The 16903-nt window shown below is 36.7% G+C and overlaps 1 protein-coding gene across 1 annotated transcript; it reads left to right on the forward strand.

Annotated features, from left to right (window-relative positions):
- The first annotated feature begins 14872 nt into the window (after positions 1–14872).
- LOC132177078 (2-alkenal reductase (NADP(+)-dependent)) lies at positions 14873–16634 on the forward strand. Its single transcript, XM_059589294.2, has 5 exons — positions 14873–15160; positions 15266–15452; positions 15625–15791; positions 15941–16023; positions 16102–16634. The coding sequence occupies exons 1-5, from the start codon at positions 14921–14923 to the stop codon at positions 16478–16480; spliced, it is 1056 nt and encodes a 351-aa protein (XP_059445277.2). The 5' UTR covers positions 14873–14920; the 3' UTR covers positions 16481–16634.
- Positions 16635–16903: the final 269 nt, after the last annotated feature.

The raw sequence follows: 16903 nt of genomic DNA on the forward strand, positions 1-16903 counted from the left end.
GGTTTTTCAGCTCAGCTCAAGCTTGGCTTGTTTATATGTCCTCTAAAACGAGCCGGTTCGAGATTGCCAAAACTCGGCTTGGTCTTGTTTATAGCTAGCCTTAGTTGTAATGATTAATGTTGATAGAATAACAGAAATCATATGTTTCCGCTGCTTTGTATTCTCTTTTTAAGGAGTACGGATCTCTCTGCCTTATTCCTTATGGAATGGGAATGCGAGGCAAACTGTGAAGTTAATTACCAGTTAATTAATTTTTTGGGCGTTATAGTAATATCCAAAAACAAAACCATTTTTATAAAATATACTTGGTTTTTAAAATCAAGGGAGTGTTAAATTTTTTTAAGGATAAAAATTTGACTAGTCCTTTGTACTTATAAACCGAGTCATTTTTACGTCCCCATGGACTAGTTTCAATGGCAGAACCAGAAAATTATTATTGTAGGCACCAAACTAAAATGATAAACATACTTTAAAACATAAATGGAGGGCAAAACTATGAAAAGACGATCATTAGTGTTAGTATTTTTGTTGGCTCAATTTGGTTCCAAAATGCAGAGGCTACTGTTTACGGGCTCAAACACTGATATAAAATGCTCATAATCAAATCTCCACCAAGCATAATGTAGATTCATGTGTCATGAATGTCCCTGCAAAGTTTTAGCTCAATCGGACCACAAACACCCATCGATCAAAGCTGTTGATCAAGGATCGACAGAATTTCCAGATTGTAGTGTGATGATTGCTAATTTTTGCCCTCTGCAGTCCCTGTCAGGACCGCAGTTCAAGAAACTCTATTTATACTCTGTAAGGCCCTGTCCGGACAGCCCATTAACTTGTTCAGGCACCCCATACCTATTATGCCCAAAAACGTGTTTTTAGTGGGCCCAGGTCTAGCGTTTAATATACTGATATATATATACATTATTATAGAAGAGAGATGCACGAATTTTAGAACCTTAGAATTCGTGTGAGGCTATGCTTGAGTGATTATTTTGTTGTAAGCCAAATTGATTCCTCTTAGAGGATTTTTGTTAATTTTGATTGTGTGCTTAATTGAAGTCTATCGGAAGGGTCCGATAAATGAGAATTATATTGAAGAAGATTGTAAACGAGGAGACAAGTTGGAGGCTTGTCGATCGTACAGAGCCAAGGTTTTGCAAAGGGTTGTAAGTGTTCCTAGTGTCTGTAATCTCTGGATAATCTTTTGATAGTAATTTCCTGGGTTTTGTTGCCCCGGAGAGGTTTTACTTTTAAAACGTTTTCTAAAAGGTTTCCTCTTCGTCACCAAAATCTTTGTGTTTGGTTTTACTTGTTTTTGGTGATTGTTTGCTTAGTTTTAAATATCCGCTAATTCCGCATAAATTGTGATATTTAAACCTGTTAAGCGTTTTTCAATTAGGAACAAAAAAATAAGTGAGGTAGAGAAAGAAATGTCAGCCCAATTGAACAAAAAAAAAATGCATAGAGGGTTCCAAGGTGTCCAAAGAATGCTTCTGAGAGTTTATGACAATCTGAATCGGATTTTTGGGTTACCGATTGATACCTTCCCTATTTATGCTTGTTTGTGGTTATATATATAAATATATGTGTGTCTCTTTAGTATATGTCGGTGTTTCATCATACTTAGTGCCTCTTTCTTTAAATTTCTAATATTTCTAGGTTTGTAGATTGAGATTCACGTAAAGCCAATGGAAGGAATGACATAATTTGTTTTCTTTTGTGTTTACTAACTATTATAATTTTAAAACAGAAAGAGAAGTTCATAGTTTTCAGCTTTTTTATTTTGATGTTGTAATGAGAGATCAATGTCCAAAGTGATCAGCTACCCTTTCTACTCGATCTATCGTAACCTACAGTATTATTTGAAGTCTAATAGTACTATTTTTTTTTTAATCTAAAAAGAACCTCGACACAACTACATCGCTACCCTTGTTAAAGAAAAAAAAAAAAAAAAAAAAAAAAAAAAAAAAAAAACAAGAAAACTGCTTGCAAAAGAATGAAAAAGAAGAAATCATGCTTGAGCCTCTCACAAAAATTAAAAGCAAAAGAAAAAGTAATTGGCATAAACCAATTAGTTCAAAACTTTCATTTAAAAGTAACTTTTTTTAACCCAAAAAAAAAAAAAAATTCTAAACAGCTTGTAACACTACAAAAAATTCAATATTTAATGACTACCCATTAGTGACATTTTTAGGCCAAAAAAAGTCACTGATAAGGTGGTGATGTGGGAGTAATGTTGTTTTTGAAATGGCAAAAAACTATGAGACTGCAAATGGGGTTAATGATGTGTGACAGTGTTCACACGTCACCAATTGGTGACGAGTAAAAATTAGAACGTCACCTTTGAAAGGTGACATGTCAAGCTTCACACTTGCTTTAACAGTGACATTGAAGTCACCACTAATGATAGAGGAATAGCAGTCGCTGCGAATGACTCTGATTATGTTAATTAATTAATTAAAGGAGATGTCAATTTTAGATCCTTTTCTTTTGGGAGTTATGTTTGGCTGCTGATAGAAGATTGGATGTTTGAATATCATATCCAAATCAGTTATTCTCAAGCGAAGGCAAAAATCTTATATCCAAATTCAGATCTACTTTTTCTTGCATTTTGTTGTTAGTACATTTGTGAGTGTTAGTCCCACATTGAGAAAATATAAAAGAAAATAGTAGTTAATATATCTAAGTAAACCTTATCCCATTAGCTTAGGCTTTTGGGCTAGAGTTGTGTTCAACTATGTATATTAATGTACTTTTGTTAAAAACTTCATAACCGCATTATCTCCAAACAACTGGTATCAAAGCCTAGTTTTACCAACAAGTCTTAGTTCAACAGTTCACGGAAGAAATGGTCGGTTGTGGAATGGGTTGATGATCACTTTATAAGTGTGAGGGAAAGCCTTACCTCTTAAGCTAGCTTTTGGGGTTGAGAGAGGCCCAAGACCACTCAACACCAACTCTTGACGTGAGACACTCTTGGAAATATTCAGATTTTATGAACATCTCCACTTTTATAATCTCTTACACTCTCATTATGCATTTAAAAACCTAAACACCATGGAAGCACCTCAAATACCTTAGATCAACTTATGTAGCCCATATACATGTTACTTCATGTGGCATGCAATCCAACAAATTGATAATAAAAAAAGAATTAAAAAAAAAAAATTAACCAAGCAGACCAGGCAGGGTAAAACTGCTATATATTTTGATCTTAATGTTAGATTAAGGAAATCTTCGTGGCATTGGAAAGTTAATTCAAATAAGTATAATTTTGTTCAATGTGAAAAAATTTTAGTTTCAATGTTTACTCGGTCAAAACAGGTTGTCAATAGAATGCTTCTAAGGTAGATCCAACGGCTGGATTTACTAGACTGTTGGGTAAAGTAATGATCGTTACTATCCAATGGTTATAATTAAATATGCGTTATTAATATTTTAATCTAACGAGCAAAATCTGATGTTCAGATTTTATGATTGTTAATATACGAGTTTATTACCGTTAAAATTGTAGTTATTATTGCAATTTTAAAATTAAGTGACTATTGGTGAACAAACATAAATAACTACTATTTTTAACACTATAAATAGTCTACTGCATACCTATTTTTATACACAAAAAAATTATTTATTCTTCTGTCTCTTTAAACACTTTCTGTAGTTTCAAAATTCGTTTCTCTCTCTTGCTAGAATAGAAAATTTAAGGGCGTTAAGGTATGGTTTCATTTGTGCAAAACGCAAGCAAACTACAAATTTCTTTTATGTGCTTCATTGTATCCTGAAGTAATATTTGATGTAACCCGTTGCATACCCAATTCTAGTGAGGGCAAATAAATTTTAAGAAAAGCGACTTTGTATTGGGATCTTTATGGATGAAATTTTGTGTTTACGAACTGTTCATAATTATGTAAAGATAACGACAATGGCTTATCTATGTACTCCTTTGAACTGTCTCTTTTATCTGCTTTTTTAATTAATCTATCAGTACACAACTTTTATACAATTATGCGCAAGGGCCTTTATTATGGAGTGCAGCTTGACCATCCATGATAACAACTGATACAGAGAGGCGCGTGGGAAGCAGTAAAAACAAAACTCACAAATTTTCTATGAATCCTAAAAAAAATAAAGAATAAAAAATTGATAATAATAACACACCGGACGGCCAAACCAATCTTATTATGCTTAAAACCTTGAAAGTTAATTTACAAATTAAACTTGTTAGTTTAGGTTTTGGCGCATTCAGTTTGCATGTAAGTTGTTGAAAATGAGTACCTCAGCATGTACAGAAAGCAGGATTCTAGAAGGCCCTGTCCGAACCGCCAGAAGCCGAGTTTCGGACCCAATTTCCAGACAAAACACTTTGAAGGGCCTATCCGGACCGTCAGAAGCCGGATCCGGACACAATATCCAACAAGTCAAAAGTGAAGGGCATGTCCGAACCGTCAGGAGCTGGGTCCAGACCCAATTTCCAATAAGCTACATTTGAGAGGTAGGTCCGGACCGTCAGAAGCTGGGTCTGAACCCAATTTCCAACAAGACCACTTTCCATGGCATGTCCGGACACATGACTTGGGTGTCCGGACACCACATGATTACGCATAGGTAACCCTAGCCATGTCCGAACACCCACTTATCCTTGTCTGGACATGGTTGCTGAATTGTTGTTTTATTCTCTATTTGAACGAACTGTTTTGCCTATTATACGTACGTATTTTGAGAGCTAAAATAGAGAGCTTAGAAGGAGATATTGTTCAAGTTTATGTGAGTGAAGATTAATACGTGAAGCCAATCGGAGTTCCGGTGAAAGGAAATCTTATAGAAGAATTGTACCAGATGTTCTGGAAAGTGCTACTGCAGTAGAAGTCAAATGGGTCGCTTGTCGTGTGCAAGGGAGAGTAAATTGCAAAGGTTTTGTAATTCTTCTTGTATTCCTTATTCTTCTTATAGTAGATTGATTTCCTGGGTTTGGCTACCCCGAAGAGGTTTTACATTTAGAGAGTTCTCTAAATGGTTTCCTCTTCGTAACCAAATATCTGTGTTCTTAAATTTCTTTACATATCTGTATTTGGTTGATTGTTAACTGTTAAGTGAGATTTTATTCTGTTGCTTCTAAGTGATACATCTAGGCAGTTGAATGGGTGTAGTTTGGAGTCGTATATAGGTTTTTCAATTGGTATCAAAGCGGGTTCACTCTGTGAAGGAATTTTTTTTCCTGAGTGTGATCTGAGACTCCATATCAAATGTCACTTACTGTTGCTTCTAATTCCCTTCCCGTCTTTGACGGAACAAATTATACGCTTTGGAAAATTCGTATGAGAGCATACTTTAAATCCATTAATGTATGGCATATTGTTGAATCTGGATGAACACGTCCAGATAAAGCAATAGTTGAATGGTCAACGGAAGACAAGAATAATGTTACTGCGAATGACAAAGCTATAAATGCTATTTACATCTCTGTTTCAAATGAGGAATTTTCAAGAATTTCTAGATGTGAGATAGCTAAGGAAGCTTGGGAAACTTTAGAAATCACATATGAAGGAACTAAGGTGGTTAGAACTTCAAAAATTCAAATGTTGGTTTCTCAATTTGAGGAGATTAGAATGCAGGAAGATGAAACTTTTGATGAATTCTATTCAAAACTTAGTGTCATTAGAAACTCTACTATTAATTTAGGAAAGAAAATGGATGATGATAAAGTGGTGAAAAAAATCTTAAGATCTTTACCTGAGAGGTTTATACCTCAAATTGCTGCCATACAACAGAGCAAGGACTTAGATACTATGAGAGTAGAAAAACTTGTAGATTCCCTTCAGACTTTTGAGCAAATTTTACCCAAACACAGGAAAACTAAAAACATTGCTCTTAAGGCAAAAAATGTTAAAGTCAATTCTTGTGGTTCGTTTGATGGGGATTCTGGGGATGATGAAGAATTTGCCCTGTTTGCTAAAAAATTTAAAAAATTCTTTAGACCCATGAATGGAAATTTTAAAAATTGAGACTCAAAAGGTCCTGTGAAACCTAGAGGTGAAGTTAGAAGTAATCCACGAGAGAACTTAAAGACTGATCAGAAGGATAAGTTTACTAGTGGACGCAAATGTCATGAATGTGGGGGTCGGGGTCATATTCGAATTGAATGTGCTAATTTGAATAAGTCCAAAGGTAAAGCTTTTAATGTCACTCAGAGTGATGAGTCAGATGATGAGAAATCCGAAGAAGAAGTTGAAGGAGGAGTGAATTATTTAGCTTTTACTGCTTCTTATGATAATGATTATAAGGTTGTTAACTCACCTCATATGCTTAACTAATCTGAAATTGAATCTGATGATGAGGTGGATTTACAAACTGCTTATAATAACTTGTTTGTGGAATGTGATAAATTGAACAAGCTGAATAGGAGAAATTTAAAAAATCTGAAAGAAGCTGAACTTGAGAAAGAGAGATTAATGAAATCTATGGATGAATGTCTAGCTATTCGAAACACCTTGACTTCTGAAAACCTCATGCTGATTGCTAAAGTTAAATATCTGGAAAAGGACTTGAATGATTCAAATGATCATTTAAATAAATTTTCTAGTGATAAATTGAATCAAATGTTAGGAAATCAGAAACATTCATATGATAGGACTGGATTGGGTTTTAATAAACATGTTGATTCATCTTCTTCAAATGTTGCTACCACTTCTAAGATTATGTTTGTGAAACCTAAAATGAAAGATGTGGTAATTGAGAACTCGTGTTTACCTAAAGAAAGCTCAGAAGATGTGACCAAGAAGAATAAGTTAAAATTCAAGGTTCCGGTAAGGACTAACTTCAATTCTAAGTTTATCCCTACATGTTTTCACTGTGGTGTCGAAGGTCATACTTGACCAAATTGTTTTCAAATTAGGGCTAAACAACCATTGTCTCAGAAGAATATCCCTAGACTAGATGAACTTGGAATTGGAAATCAACTAAAAGTTTTAACTACTCAAGTGAAACTTATTAGAGAGAAGTTAGCTGCTTTGTCAAATTCTGTTGATGTAAAAGATATGCCTACTTTGTTTGACAATCATGTGAAAACACATCCTCAAAAGGAACAGGTCTGGGTTAAAAAGAAAGATCATCTATGCTTGGTTGCTCATACTGCCTTAAATGTGTTTAACTCATGTTTGTGGTTTCTGGATAGTGGTTGTTCCAAACATATGACAGGTGATAAGTCTCTATTCAAAGAGCTTAAAGAAGGCAAAGGAGATGGAAACATTACTTATGGAGATGGCAGCAAATCGAAGGTGATCGGTCAAGGAATTGTGAAAATTTCTGGTGCTCCTACTCCACAAGAAGTGATGTATGTTGAAGGACTCAAGGCAAATTTATTGAGCATCAGTCAGTTTTGTGATTATGATTTAGTAGTTCAGTTTTCTAAAAAAGAATGTAGCATCTTTGATTCTCAAGGAAAATGGTTGATAGGAGGAAAACGCACTGTTGACAACTGCTATTCTCTCTCCTCAAATTCTCAGATCAAATGCAACAAGGCAACCCCGGAAACTGGAGAATTGTGGCATCAACGGCTGAGACATCTAAATTTTCATGATCTGGTCAAAATCTCAAAGACAGAAGCCAGAGCTGATTTACCCAAGATTCATCAGGCTGATAAAGGAAAGTGTGGACCATGTACGTCAATTGGGAAAACAAACTAGAACTCCACACAAAAAGACTTCAAGTATTTTTACCTCTCGAAACTTAGAGCTTCTTCACATGGATCTCATGGGACCTACACGGACAGCTAGTATGGGATGCAAGAAATACATTATGGTGGTCGTAGATGACTTCTCTCGATATACATGGGTAATTTTGTTAAGAGAGAAATCTGAAGCCTTTGAACAAGCTCAGATCTTGTTCAATATGATACAAAGTGAACAAGACTTTCTCATCAAGCGAATCCGTAGTGATCATGGCAGAGAATTCGAGAATTCCAGTTTTGAAGATTATTATGCTCAACAAGGTATCAAACAAGAATTCTCATCTCCCATAACTCCTCAACAAAATGGGGTAGTCAAATGGAAAAATAGAGTTATACAGGAAATGGCTAGAGTCATGATACATGCTAAGAATTTGGCACAACATTTTTGGGGAGAAGCAGTCCATACGGCATGTCATATTGTAAATCGAGTTTTTCTCAGACCAACAACTACCAAGACATCGTATGAGCTATGGCGAGGCAAGAAGCCCACTGTCAAATATTTTCGGGTATTCGAAAGTACGTGCTATATTCTTCGTGACAGGGAAAACTTGGGGAAGTTTGATGCGAAGAGTGACGTAGGAATTTTTCTTGGGTATTCCACTACAAGTCAAACTAGTCGAGTGTATAACACAAGGACCAAGTCAGTAATGGAATCAGTCAATGTTGTCATCGATGATGAAACTACCAAGGATCACCCTGCAGAAGAAGAACCTCATGTTGAGGGGGAGCAAGTTGATATTTCTGATAAGAGTTATGATCCTCATAGTCCGAATGTTCTAGCAATCCATACGTCAATATCTTCAATAGCAGAAGACATGACTCCTTCACCAGTTCCAAACATGGTTTCTCATGTACCATCCTCCAGAGTTAAACTTAATCACCCTAGAGAAAATTTGCTGGGAAATGTTAATGAAGGTTTACGACTGTGAAACAGGGTAGTTAATCAAGTCTCTTATTCTTGTTATCTTTCTCAGATTGAGCCAAAGAAAGTTAATGAGGCATTGGAAGATGAGAGTTGGGTTGCTATGCATGATGAACTCAATCAGTTTGTTCGAAATGATGTATGGAATTTGGTTCCAAGACCAAAAGATCAAAATATCATCGACACTAAATGGATATTCAAGAATAAATCCGATGAGCATGGTACAGTGGTAAGAAACAAGGCTCAATTGGTTGCTCAAGGATACACTCAAGTTGAAGGAGTGGACTTTGATGAGACGTTTGCACCGGTAGCCAGATTGGAATCCATCAAAATTTTATTGAGCATCTCATGTCATCTCTGGATCAAATTGTATCAGATGGACGTCAAGAGTACTTTTCTTAATAGCATTCTACAAGAAGAAGTGTATGTAGCTCAGCCAAAAGGGTTTCAGGATCCAACATATCCGGAACATGTTTACAAGCTGAAAAAGGCACTTTATGGATTGAAACAAGCTCCAAGAGCTTGGTATGAACGCCTGACAACATATCTTCTTGAACATGGGTTCATCCGAGGACAAGCTGACCGTACCTTGTTTACCCGTAGGAAAAGCAGCCAACTACTCATTGTCTAGATTTATGTAGATGACATTATTTTTGGTTCTACGATTGACTCACATGCTCATCAATGCTCTATGGAAATGAAACAAGAGTTCGAATTGAGTTTGATTGGTGAATTGACTTACTTTCTAGGTTTTCAAGTCCAACAATCCAACAAAGGTATTTTTGTGTCTCAACCAAAGTATGCCAAAGATCTTGTGAAGAGATTCGGTTTGGATGGAAAAAGTCATGCTTGCACACCCATGAGTACGAGTGTTAAGCTGAGTGCAGATGTGGCTAGGAAATCCGTTGACCAAACCTTGTACAGAAGCATGATAGGCTGTCTACTTTACCTTAGAGCTAGTCGACCAAATATATCTTTCAGTGTTAAGCTGAGTCCAGATGTGGCTGAGAAATCCATTGACCAAACCTTGTACAGAAGCATGATAGGCTGTCTACTTTACCTTACAGCTAGTTGACCAGATATATCTTTCAGTGTGGGTGTATGTGCTTGATTTCAAGCTAATCCAAAGGAATCTCATCTGACAGCAGTTAAACGAATCCTTTGGTATGTAAATGGCACTACCAATTTTGGGATTTATTTTTCTACTAACACAAATCTTGAACTTGCAGGATATTCTGATGCTGACTGGGCTGGTAATGCGGATGATCGAAATAGTACATTTGGAGGATGTTTTTATGTGGGTACAAACTTGGTCGCCTGGATGAGTAAGAAACAAAACTCCATCTCTCTTTCTACTGCTGAGGTCGAATATATAGCTGCTGGGAGCTACTGCACAGTCTGCATGCAGCTAATCTGGATGAAATAACTTCTTGCGGACAATGGATTTGCTCAAGAGAAGATGATTGTCTACTGTGACAATACTAATGCCATAAACATCTCGAAGAATCCGGTCCAACATTCACGCACGAAACACATTGACATTCGTCATCATTTCATCCGTGACTTGGTGGAGACCCAGGTGGTATCTCTTGAATTTATGCCTACTGAACATCAATTAGATGATCTGTTTACAAAACTACTAGATGGATCTAGGTTCAAGTATCTCAGGAATGCTATTGGTGTATGCGATCTATCATGATCGTATACATAGAACATGCCTAGAAATTAAGCATGTTGATATTTTTCTGTAGCTGTTCTAGGGCGTTTTTGTTTGTTTTTTTGTTTTTTGTTTTTCTTTTCTTTGGTTCTGTTATTTTTGTGATTTTTTTTTTCTTGTTCGGTAGTCAATTTCTCATGTCTTGCTTTCAAATGAACATTTTACATATGAGTGGGGTCAATATTTCTACAATTTACATCTAATGCTTCATATGTTTTATGATCTACCTTGTTCTTCTGAAGACTGTTGAGGGACTAAGAGTCAGTTTTTCTCATGTTCAAAGTTGTGCACATTTTGCCCCCATTAAGTTTGTATTTTTTTATATGTGTTTGGGAATTCGGATCAAACATTTTTTTTGGAAGATAGATAGTGTCATTTCTATCCACTTGACCAACTCGTTAGTTGAACCTAGCTCCTAAAAATTCCGACATTTTCTTCAATAAAAAAAAATTAAAAAAAAAAAGGGAGGGGGGGGGGGGAGTGCATAACATATGCTCAAATGACTTATGGTTGCTTCTATATGTCCCTATAGAAAGAATTAGTGATCAAATCATTGTGGAAATAGATAGTTACTAAAGGACATGGTGAAAAGCAAATGATAGTCTCAGGGAGAGTGTATTGGATGAAGGACTCTAGGTCCTAACATTATAAGGTTTGACTGTGGCTTGAATCAGACTGTTTGTCTTCTATTTACTAAATGTCTGTCTAGATTTACCTTTCACTGATGAAATCTTATTTAATGGGAGTTTTCACACACTACACACTCACATGAGTTTTCTAAATTATTGCTTACTTGGCTGAATTCACAGAAAAAGGAGGCTTCATGCATATGGTACATTTATGATGTGTGTGTAGTATGTTGATCACTCCGGATTGTTAAGATATTCATAAAAACATGCATGAGTTATTTTTGAGAGGATGTCTGGACACGACACTTACCTGTCCAGACACACCTATCGGGTTTTTTTTAAACCTGAAAATTTTTTTTCCCCATTTCCTCCTCTCTCTCGGCCGAAGCACTTTTTCCTAAATTTTTTTTCTCTCTCGTTGTGTTATTTTTCTTTTCGTTCTTTCTCTGTGATTCCATCTCTTCAACTTAAAGGATCAACACTTCAATCATCCAAGGTATGTCTTCTTCCCTTATTCTTTTCTGATTTGGTTTCAAATCAAATTCTAGGATGTGAATGTTTGGGTTTCAAATTGCCATTCCGAATTGCTTGATTGCTTGATTCACATTGATCATTCTTTCTATCTCATATGATTGTAGCAAAATACATAAACTAGGATGTATTTAGGAATGGGTTCCTTATCTTGACATATATTTTTCCACGCCCACATCTTTATGCATAACATGTGTTTGATAAAATGCCTCAAAGATTCCGGTTTGCAATTTTGCTACATTTCTTCAATTAAATTGCTCTAGTTCAATGTTATTGGTCTTTAGATGTTGGTTGGGATGTCCCTAGGCAAGGTATTTTCAGTATTCATGCAATCTTTTCATAATGTTATAATCAATACCTCAATGCCTATCACCTGTTCGATAGAATGTCTACATGAAATCTTTTTGCATCTATCTTCATTTTTCCTCTTGAAATAAGTTATTTTTGTTGTGTTCAACATTTATAATCTGTTTCTGGTGCATATCTCTCATTTGTGGAATCACATGCTTCATATCATAATTTTTTTTTAAATGACTCCTTCAAGTAATATGTAATTTTATTTGGCCATTTACTTCCTTCTTTGGGGTGTGAATGCAGAAAATGGTGTATCTAATGTCGGAATCCACACCACGGAGGAAGCACACTCGAGAAGAAAAATCAATCTTACAAGACAAGATTCTGACACGCAACATTGTGATTGAGCGTGGAGTGGAGCAAAATGATCTTCGAGTTGAATCTTTTCGGTTCATTTATGAGATATTCTAGGCAAATCAATGGACATCTCTGTTCGTTCCTGTTAATGCATACACTTAGTTAGTTCGGGAATTCTACTACAATATTGAAGATATTGGCTTCGTTGGTGACCTGTCATTTAAGACCAAGGTCTCTGGGAAAACTCTCACTATCACTCCTGATTTGATAAGTGAAGTTACTGAGATTCCATTAACGAATGAGAAGCCGCTTCCATTTCTAGAGACCGAGCCACAACCAACTAAAGCGGAAATCATGGTGGTTCTTAATCCAAGCAGGGAGCTTGTATGGGACGAAGACAAGAACAAAATTCCCATTGGTTATGTATGGGCTCTAGAGAGGCTGCTAACCCGGATTGTGCTGCAAAATATTTGGCCAATATCTCGAAATAGTCATGTGACTATCGAACGAGCAATGATGATTTATGGCATCATTAACCGTGTTGAGTTCTGTTTATGTACTCATATGGTGTTGACAACGATTGAGCTCCATGAAGATCACTCTATTGCCTTACCCTATGGCGGCCTCATCACAAAGATCTTGCAAGCCACATTGCCTAAAATTGCTGCACATGAACATGTGGAATCTCCTGAAGGTTACTTTGGAAAAGCAACTGTGATGAAGTCCAATGCCCAACTTCATAGGCTTCCCGCACCAGCTGACCATGCCCCTCCAATCGTTCAAGAACCTCCAGCTGCGTCCTCCTCGGGATCATCAGATGTTTCCAGTCAATTAAATAAAATAATTGACTTACTTCAAGCTCAAGGCCAAAGCATCGAAGCTATCAACACCTGTCTAACGACTTTGCAGCAAGATATGAAGTATATCAAGGATAGTTTTTGACAAGAATAATTTTCATTTTTTGTTTGCTTTGCTTACAAATCGAATACCATTATGTGATGGGACTATTTTTGTTTTTGTGTCTACTTATTTCAGATTTAATAGGTTTTTTTTTTTTTTTTAACTCTAGAATTCCATTTTTTTTGTGCTTCCTTTTGTCCTTCAGAGACAAAAAGGGGGAATTGATGTGTCATTTTCATGTATAATTATTTTTGTCCCCGAATAGCCAAAGGGGGAGTTTGTTAGTTTAGGTTTTGGCACATTCGGTTTGTATGTAAGTTGTTGAAAATGAGCACCTCAGCATGTCCAGAAAGCATGATTCTAGAAGGCCCTGTCCGGATCTCTAGAAGCTAGGTCCGGACCCAATTTCCAGACAACACACTTTGAAGAGCCTATCCGGACGGTCAGAAGTCGAGTCCGGACACAATATCCCGCAAGTCAAAAGTGAAGGGCCTGTCCGAACCGTCAGAAGCTGGGTCCAGACACTATATCTGGCAAGCTGTTCTTGAAGGGGAGGTCCGAACCTCCAGAAGCTAGGTTCGGACCCAATTTCCAGTAAGCTACATTTGAAAGGTAGGTCCGGACCGTCATAAGCTGGGTCCAGACCCAATTTCCAACAAGACCATTTTGCATGGCATGTCCGAACACATGACTTAGGTGTCCAGACACCACGTGGTTATGCATAGGTAACCCTAGCCATGTCCGGACACCCACTTATCCCTGTCCGGACATGGCTGCTGAATTGTTGTTTTATTCTCTATTTAAACAAACTGTTTTGCCTATTATACCTACGCATTTTGAGAGCTAAAACAGAGAGCTTAGAAAGAGATATTGTTCTAGTTTATGTGAGTGAAGATTAAATACGTGAAGCCAATTGGAGTTCCGGTGAAAGGAAATCTTATAGAAGAAATGTACCAGATGTTCTGGAAAGGCCTACTGTGGTAGAAGTCAAGTGAGTCGCTTGTCGTGTGCAAGGAAAAGAAAATTGCAAAAGTTTTGTAATTCTTCTTGTATTTCATATTCTTCTTATAGTAGATTGATTTCCTGGGTTTGGCTGCCCCAAAGAGGTTTTACATTTAGAGAGTTCTCTAAATGGTTTCCTCTTCGTAACCAAATATCTGTGTTCTTGAATTTATTTACATATCTGTATTTGGTTGATTGTTAACTGTTAAGTGAGATTTTATTCTGTTGCTTCTAAGCGATACATCTAGGCAGTTGAATAAGTGTAGTTTGGAGTCGTATATAGGTTTTTCAAAACTATTCCTTACTAAAAGTAAATGCAAACTAGCTTTGTCGTTTGATGAATAAAGCGTCATGAAAGGAGGAATTGAGTGCTTGAAGAATTACTCTATTAAAATGAGTAGTGTCCACTTTTCAATTTTCAAAGAATTTGATAAGGATTATTGTGGAAAGTTGCTATCAACAGTGTGAGTTGTCATTTCATTTATTGTCCTTCTTAATCTTTGGGTTATGTCAAACAGGAAACTCAGTATGTTTGGTTGGCGAGAAAGTGAGGGGAAATGGGCATGCGGATTGCTGAACCATATATACATACAAATCCACGGTACAAGTATGACTATTTCCAAGTTCAGGCGACAGTGTTAATTGTTTCTATACGATGCCCTCTGCGTCAGCAGTTACGTAATTAAGTTGTATGAGGAAGAGTGATTTTCTGCGGCACGCAAGCAGACAGACAAAAATCAATTTGAGACACATTTCATGCATGCCTTACAGATGTGCTATAAATAGAACATCGCGGTTTCACAGGGAACAAACAACCACATACATCTATCACAATTAGGAAAATGGCGAGAGTAGTTGGAGACGAAGTGAGCAACAAGCAGGTGATGTTCAGGGACTACGTCACTGGTTTTCCCAAGGAATCAGACATGTACCTGCGCACTGGTACCATAAAGCTGAAGGTTCCTGAAGGTTCCAAGGCGGTTCTGGTGAAGAATCTCTACTTGTCCTGTGATCCTCTCATGCAATTCTTCATGAGGAAAGTTCAAGGTCCTGATCGATACGATTACTACACCCCTGGCTCTGTAAGTCTGTTTAAGAAAATCTCATTTTGCTTGTATTTTTGGTTTGTAATTAATGTTTATATATATAACTGATATTCATGACTATTTTTGGTGAAAAACATGCAGCCTGTATTCGGGTATGGCGTGGGTAAAGTTTTGGATTCTGGGCATCCAGATTTTAAGGCAGGGGATTTGGTTTGGGGGATGACAGGATGGGAAGAGTACAGCCTAATCACCAAAAGTGAAGGCCTCATTAAAATCCAGCACACTCCTGATGATGATGTGCCTCTTTCCTACTACACTGGAATCCTTGGTAAATTTTTGAAATAAACTATTTGACAATCTTTTGTGTGCGGCATACGAGCTCACTAGCTCACTGCGAATTGATACAAAATTTAAGTAAAATTCACTATTAAAAACTGACTTTTAAAGAAAGAATGCTCAAAAACTTATTTACTCATGTGAGACAATTCTTTTCCCCATAGGCATGCCGGGTATGACTGCGTATGCTGGGTTCTATGAGGTTGGTGCTCCTAAGAAGGGAGAATATGTCTTTGTTTCAGCAGCATCTGGGGCAGTTGGTCAGCTTATTGGGCAGTTCGCAAAGTTGACTGGTTGCTATGTTGTTGGAAGTGCTGGAAGCAAAGAGAAGGTATATATATACATATGGTACTCAATGGTTGCAATTTGAAATATTGTATCATACAATAGTTTTGTTTTCTTTCTTTATTTTATTTTATATTTTTTGGGTATTGAAAATGAAATCTTATCTTTTCCTCTGCACCACTCTTGATCGATTAGGTGGATCTATTGAAGAATGAGCTTGGGTTCGATGAGGCTTTCAATTACAAGGAAGAGCACGATTTGAATATAGCTTTGAAAAGGTCTGTATTACAACATATTTCAAGTACTAATTAACAAAAAAAAAAATTGCAAAATTACTAAATTTTGTTCGTGACCAGGTATTTCCCTCATGGCATTGACGTGTACTTTGAGCATGTTGGGGGCAAAATGCTGGACGCGGTGCTTCTCAACATGAGACACAATGGCCGCATTGCTGTGTGCGGAATGATCTCACAGTACAACCTTGAAGAGCATGAAGGCATTAAAAATTTGCTGCAGATTGGGTTTAAGTGGATCCACATGAAGGGCTACACACATCTCAATTACTATCACCTATATCCCAAGTTCTTGGACCTTGTGCTGCCTTACATCAGAGAGAAGAAGATAGTGTACGTGGAAGACATAGCTGAAGGCCTCGAGAGTGGTCCAGCTGCCCTTGTGGGGCTTTTCACTGGTCGCAACTTTGGAAAACAAGTAGTTGCAGTTGCTCGTGAATGATTAATTCAGCCATCCATTAATTAATGTATATTATATATGTTCATCATGCCACTATATATGTCAGCTAGGTGGCCTTCCTATTCCTAGGTATGAGGAAAACTGTGTACCATGTAAGATGTTTTATGCTTAATAAATGGTTTGAAGTTTGCATGCATGCAATTTAAATCAATATTGTCATGTGTTCGATCTGGTCGAAGAAAAACATAATGAAATGGAGAGATGAAATAGGAGAGAGAACACATAAGAATTGCATGGTTTGATTTATGACCTACCATAAGTTAAAACTTCAAACGTTAATTATATATTTGCTTTTACTCTTAATCATGTTTACAGTAGCAATGATTCATATTTATAGGGAAAAGGTGGTAGATGAATACAATATAAATAAAGTAGATTTGATTACAATCACAATTATATGAAAAG

Source organism: Corylus avellana, chromosome 4 (assembly GCF_965113065.1).
Source record: "Corylus avellana chromosome 4, dhCorAvel1.hap1.2, whole genome shotgun sequence".
In the NCBI taxonomy this organism is placed as follows: Eukaryota; Viridiplantae; Streptophyta; class Magnoliopsida; order Fagales; family Betulaceae; genus Corylus; species Corylus avellana.

Coding starts and splice junctions, on each gene's coding strand:
- LOC132177078 (XM_059589294.2), top strand. CDS start 14,921: ATGGCGAGAGTAGTTGGAGACGAAGTGAGCAACAAGCAGGTGATGTTC. Junction 15,161..15,265: donor ATTACTACACCCCTGGCTCT/GTAAGTCTGTTT, acceptor AAAAACATGCAG/CCTGTATTCGGGTATGGCGT. Junction 15,792..15,940: donor GTGCTGGAAGCAAAGAGAAG/GTATATATATAC, acceptor TTGATCGATTAG/GTGGATCTATTGAAGAATGA.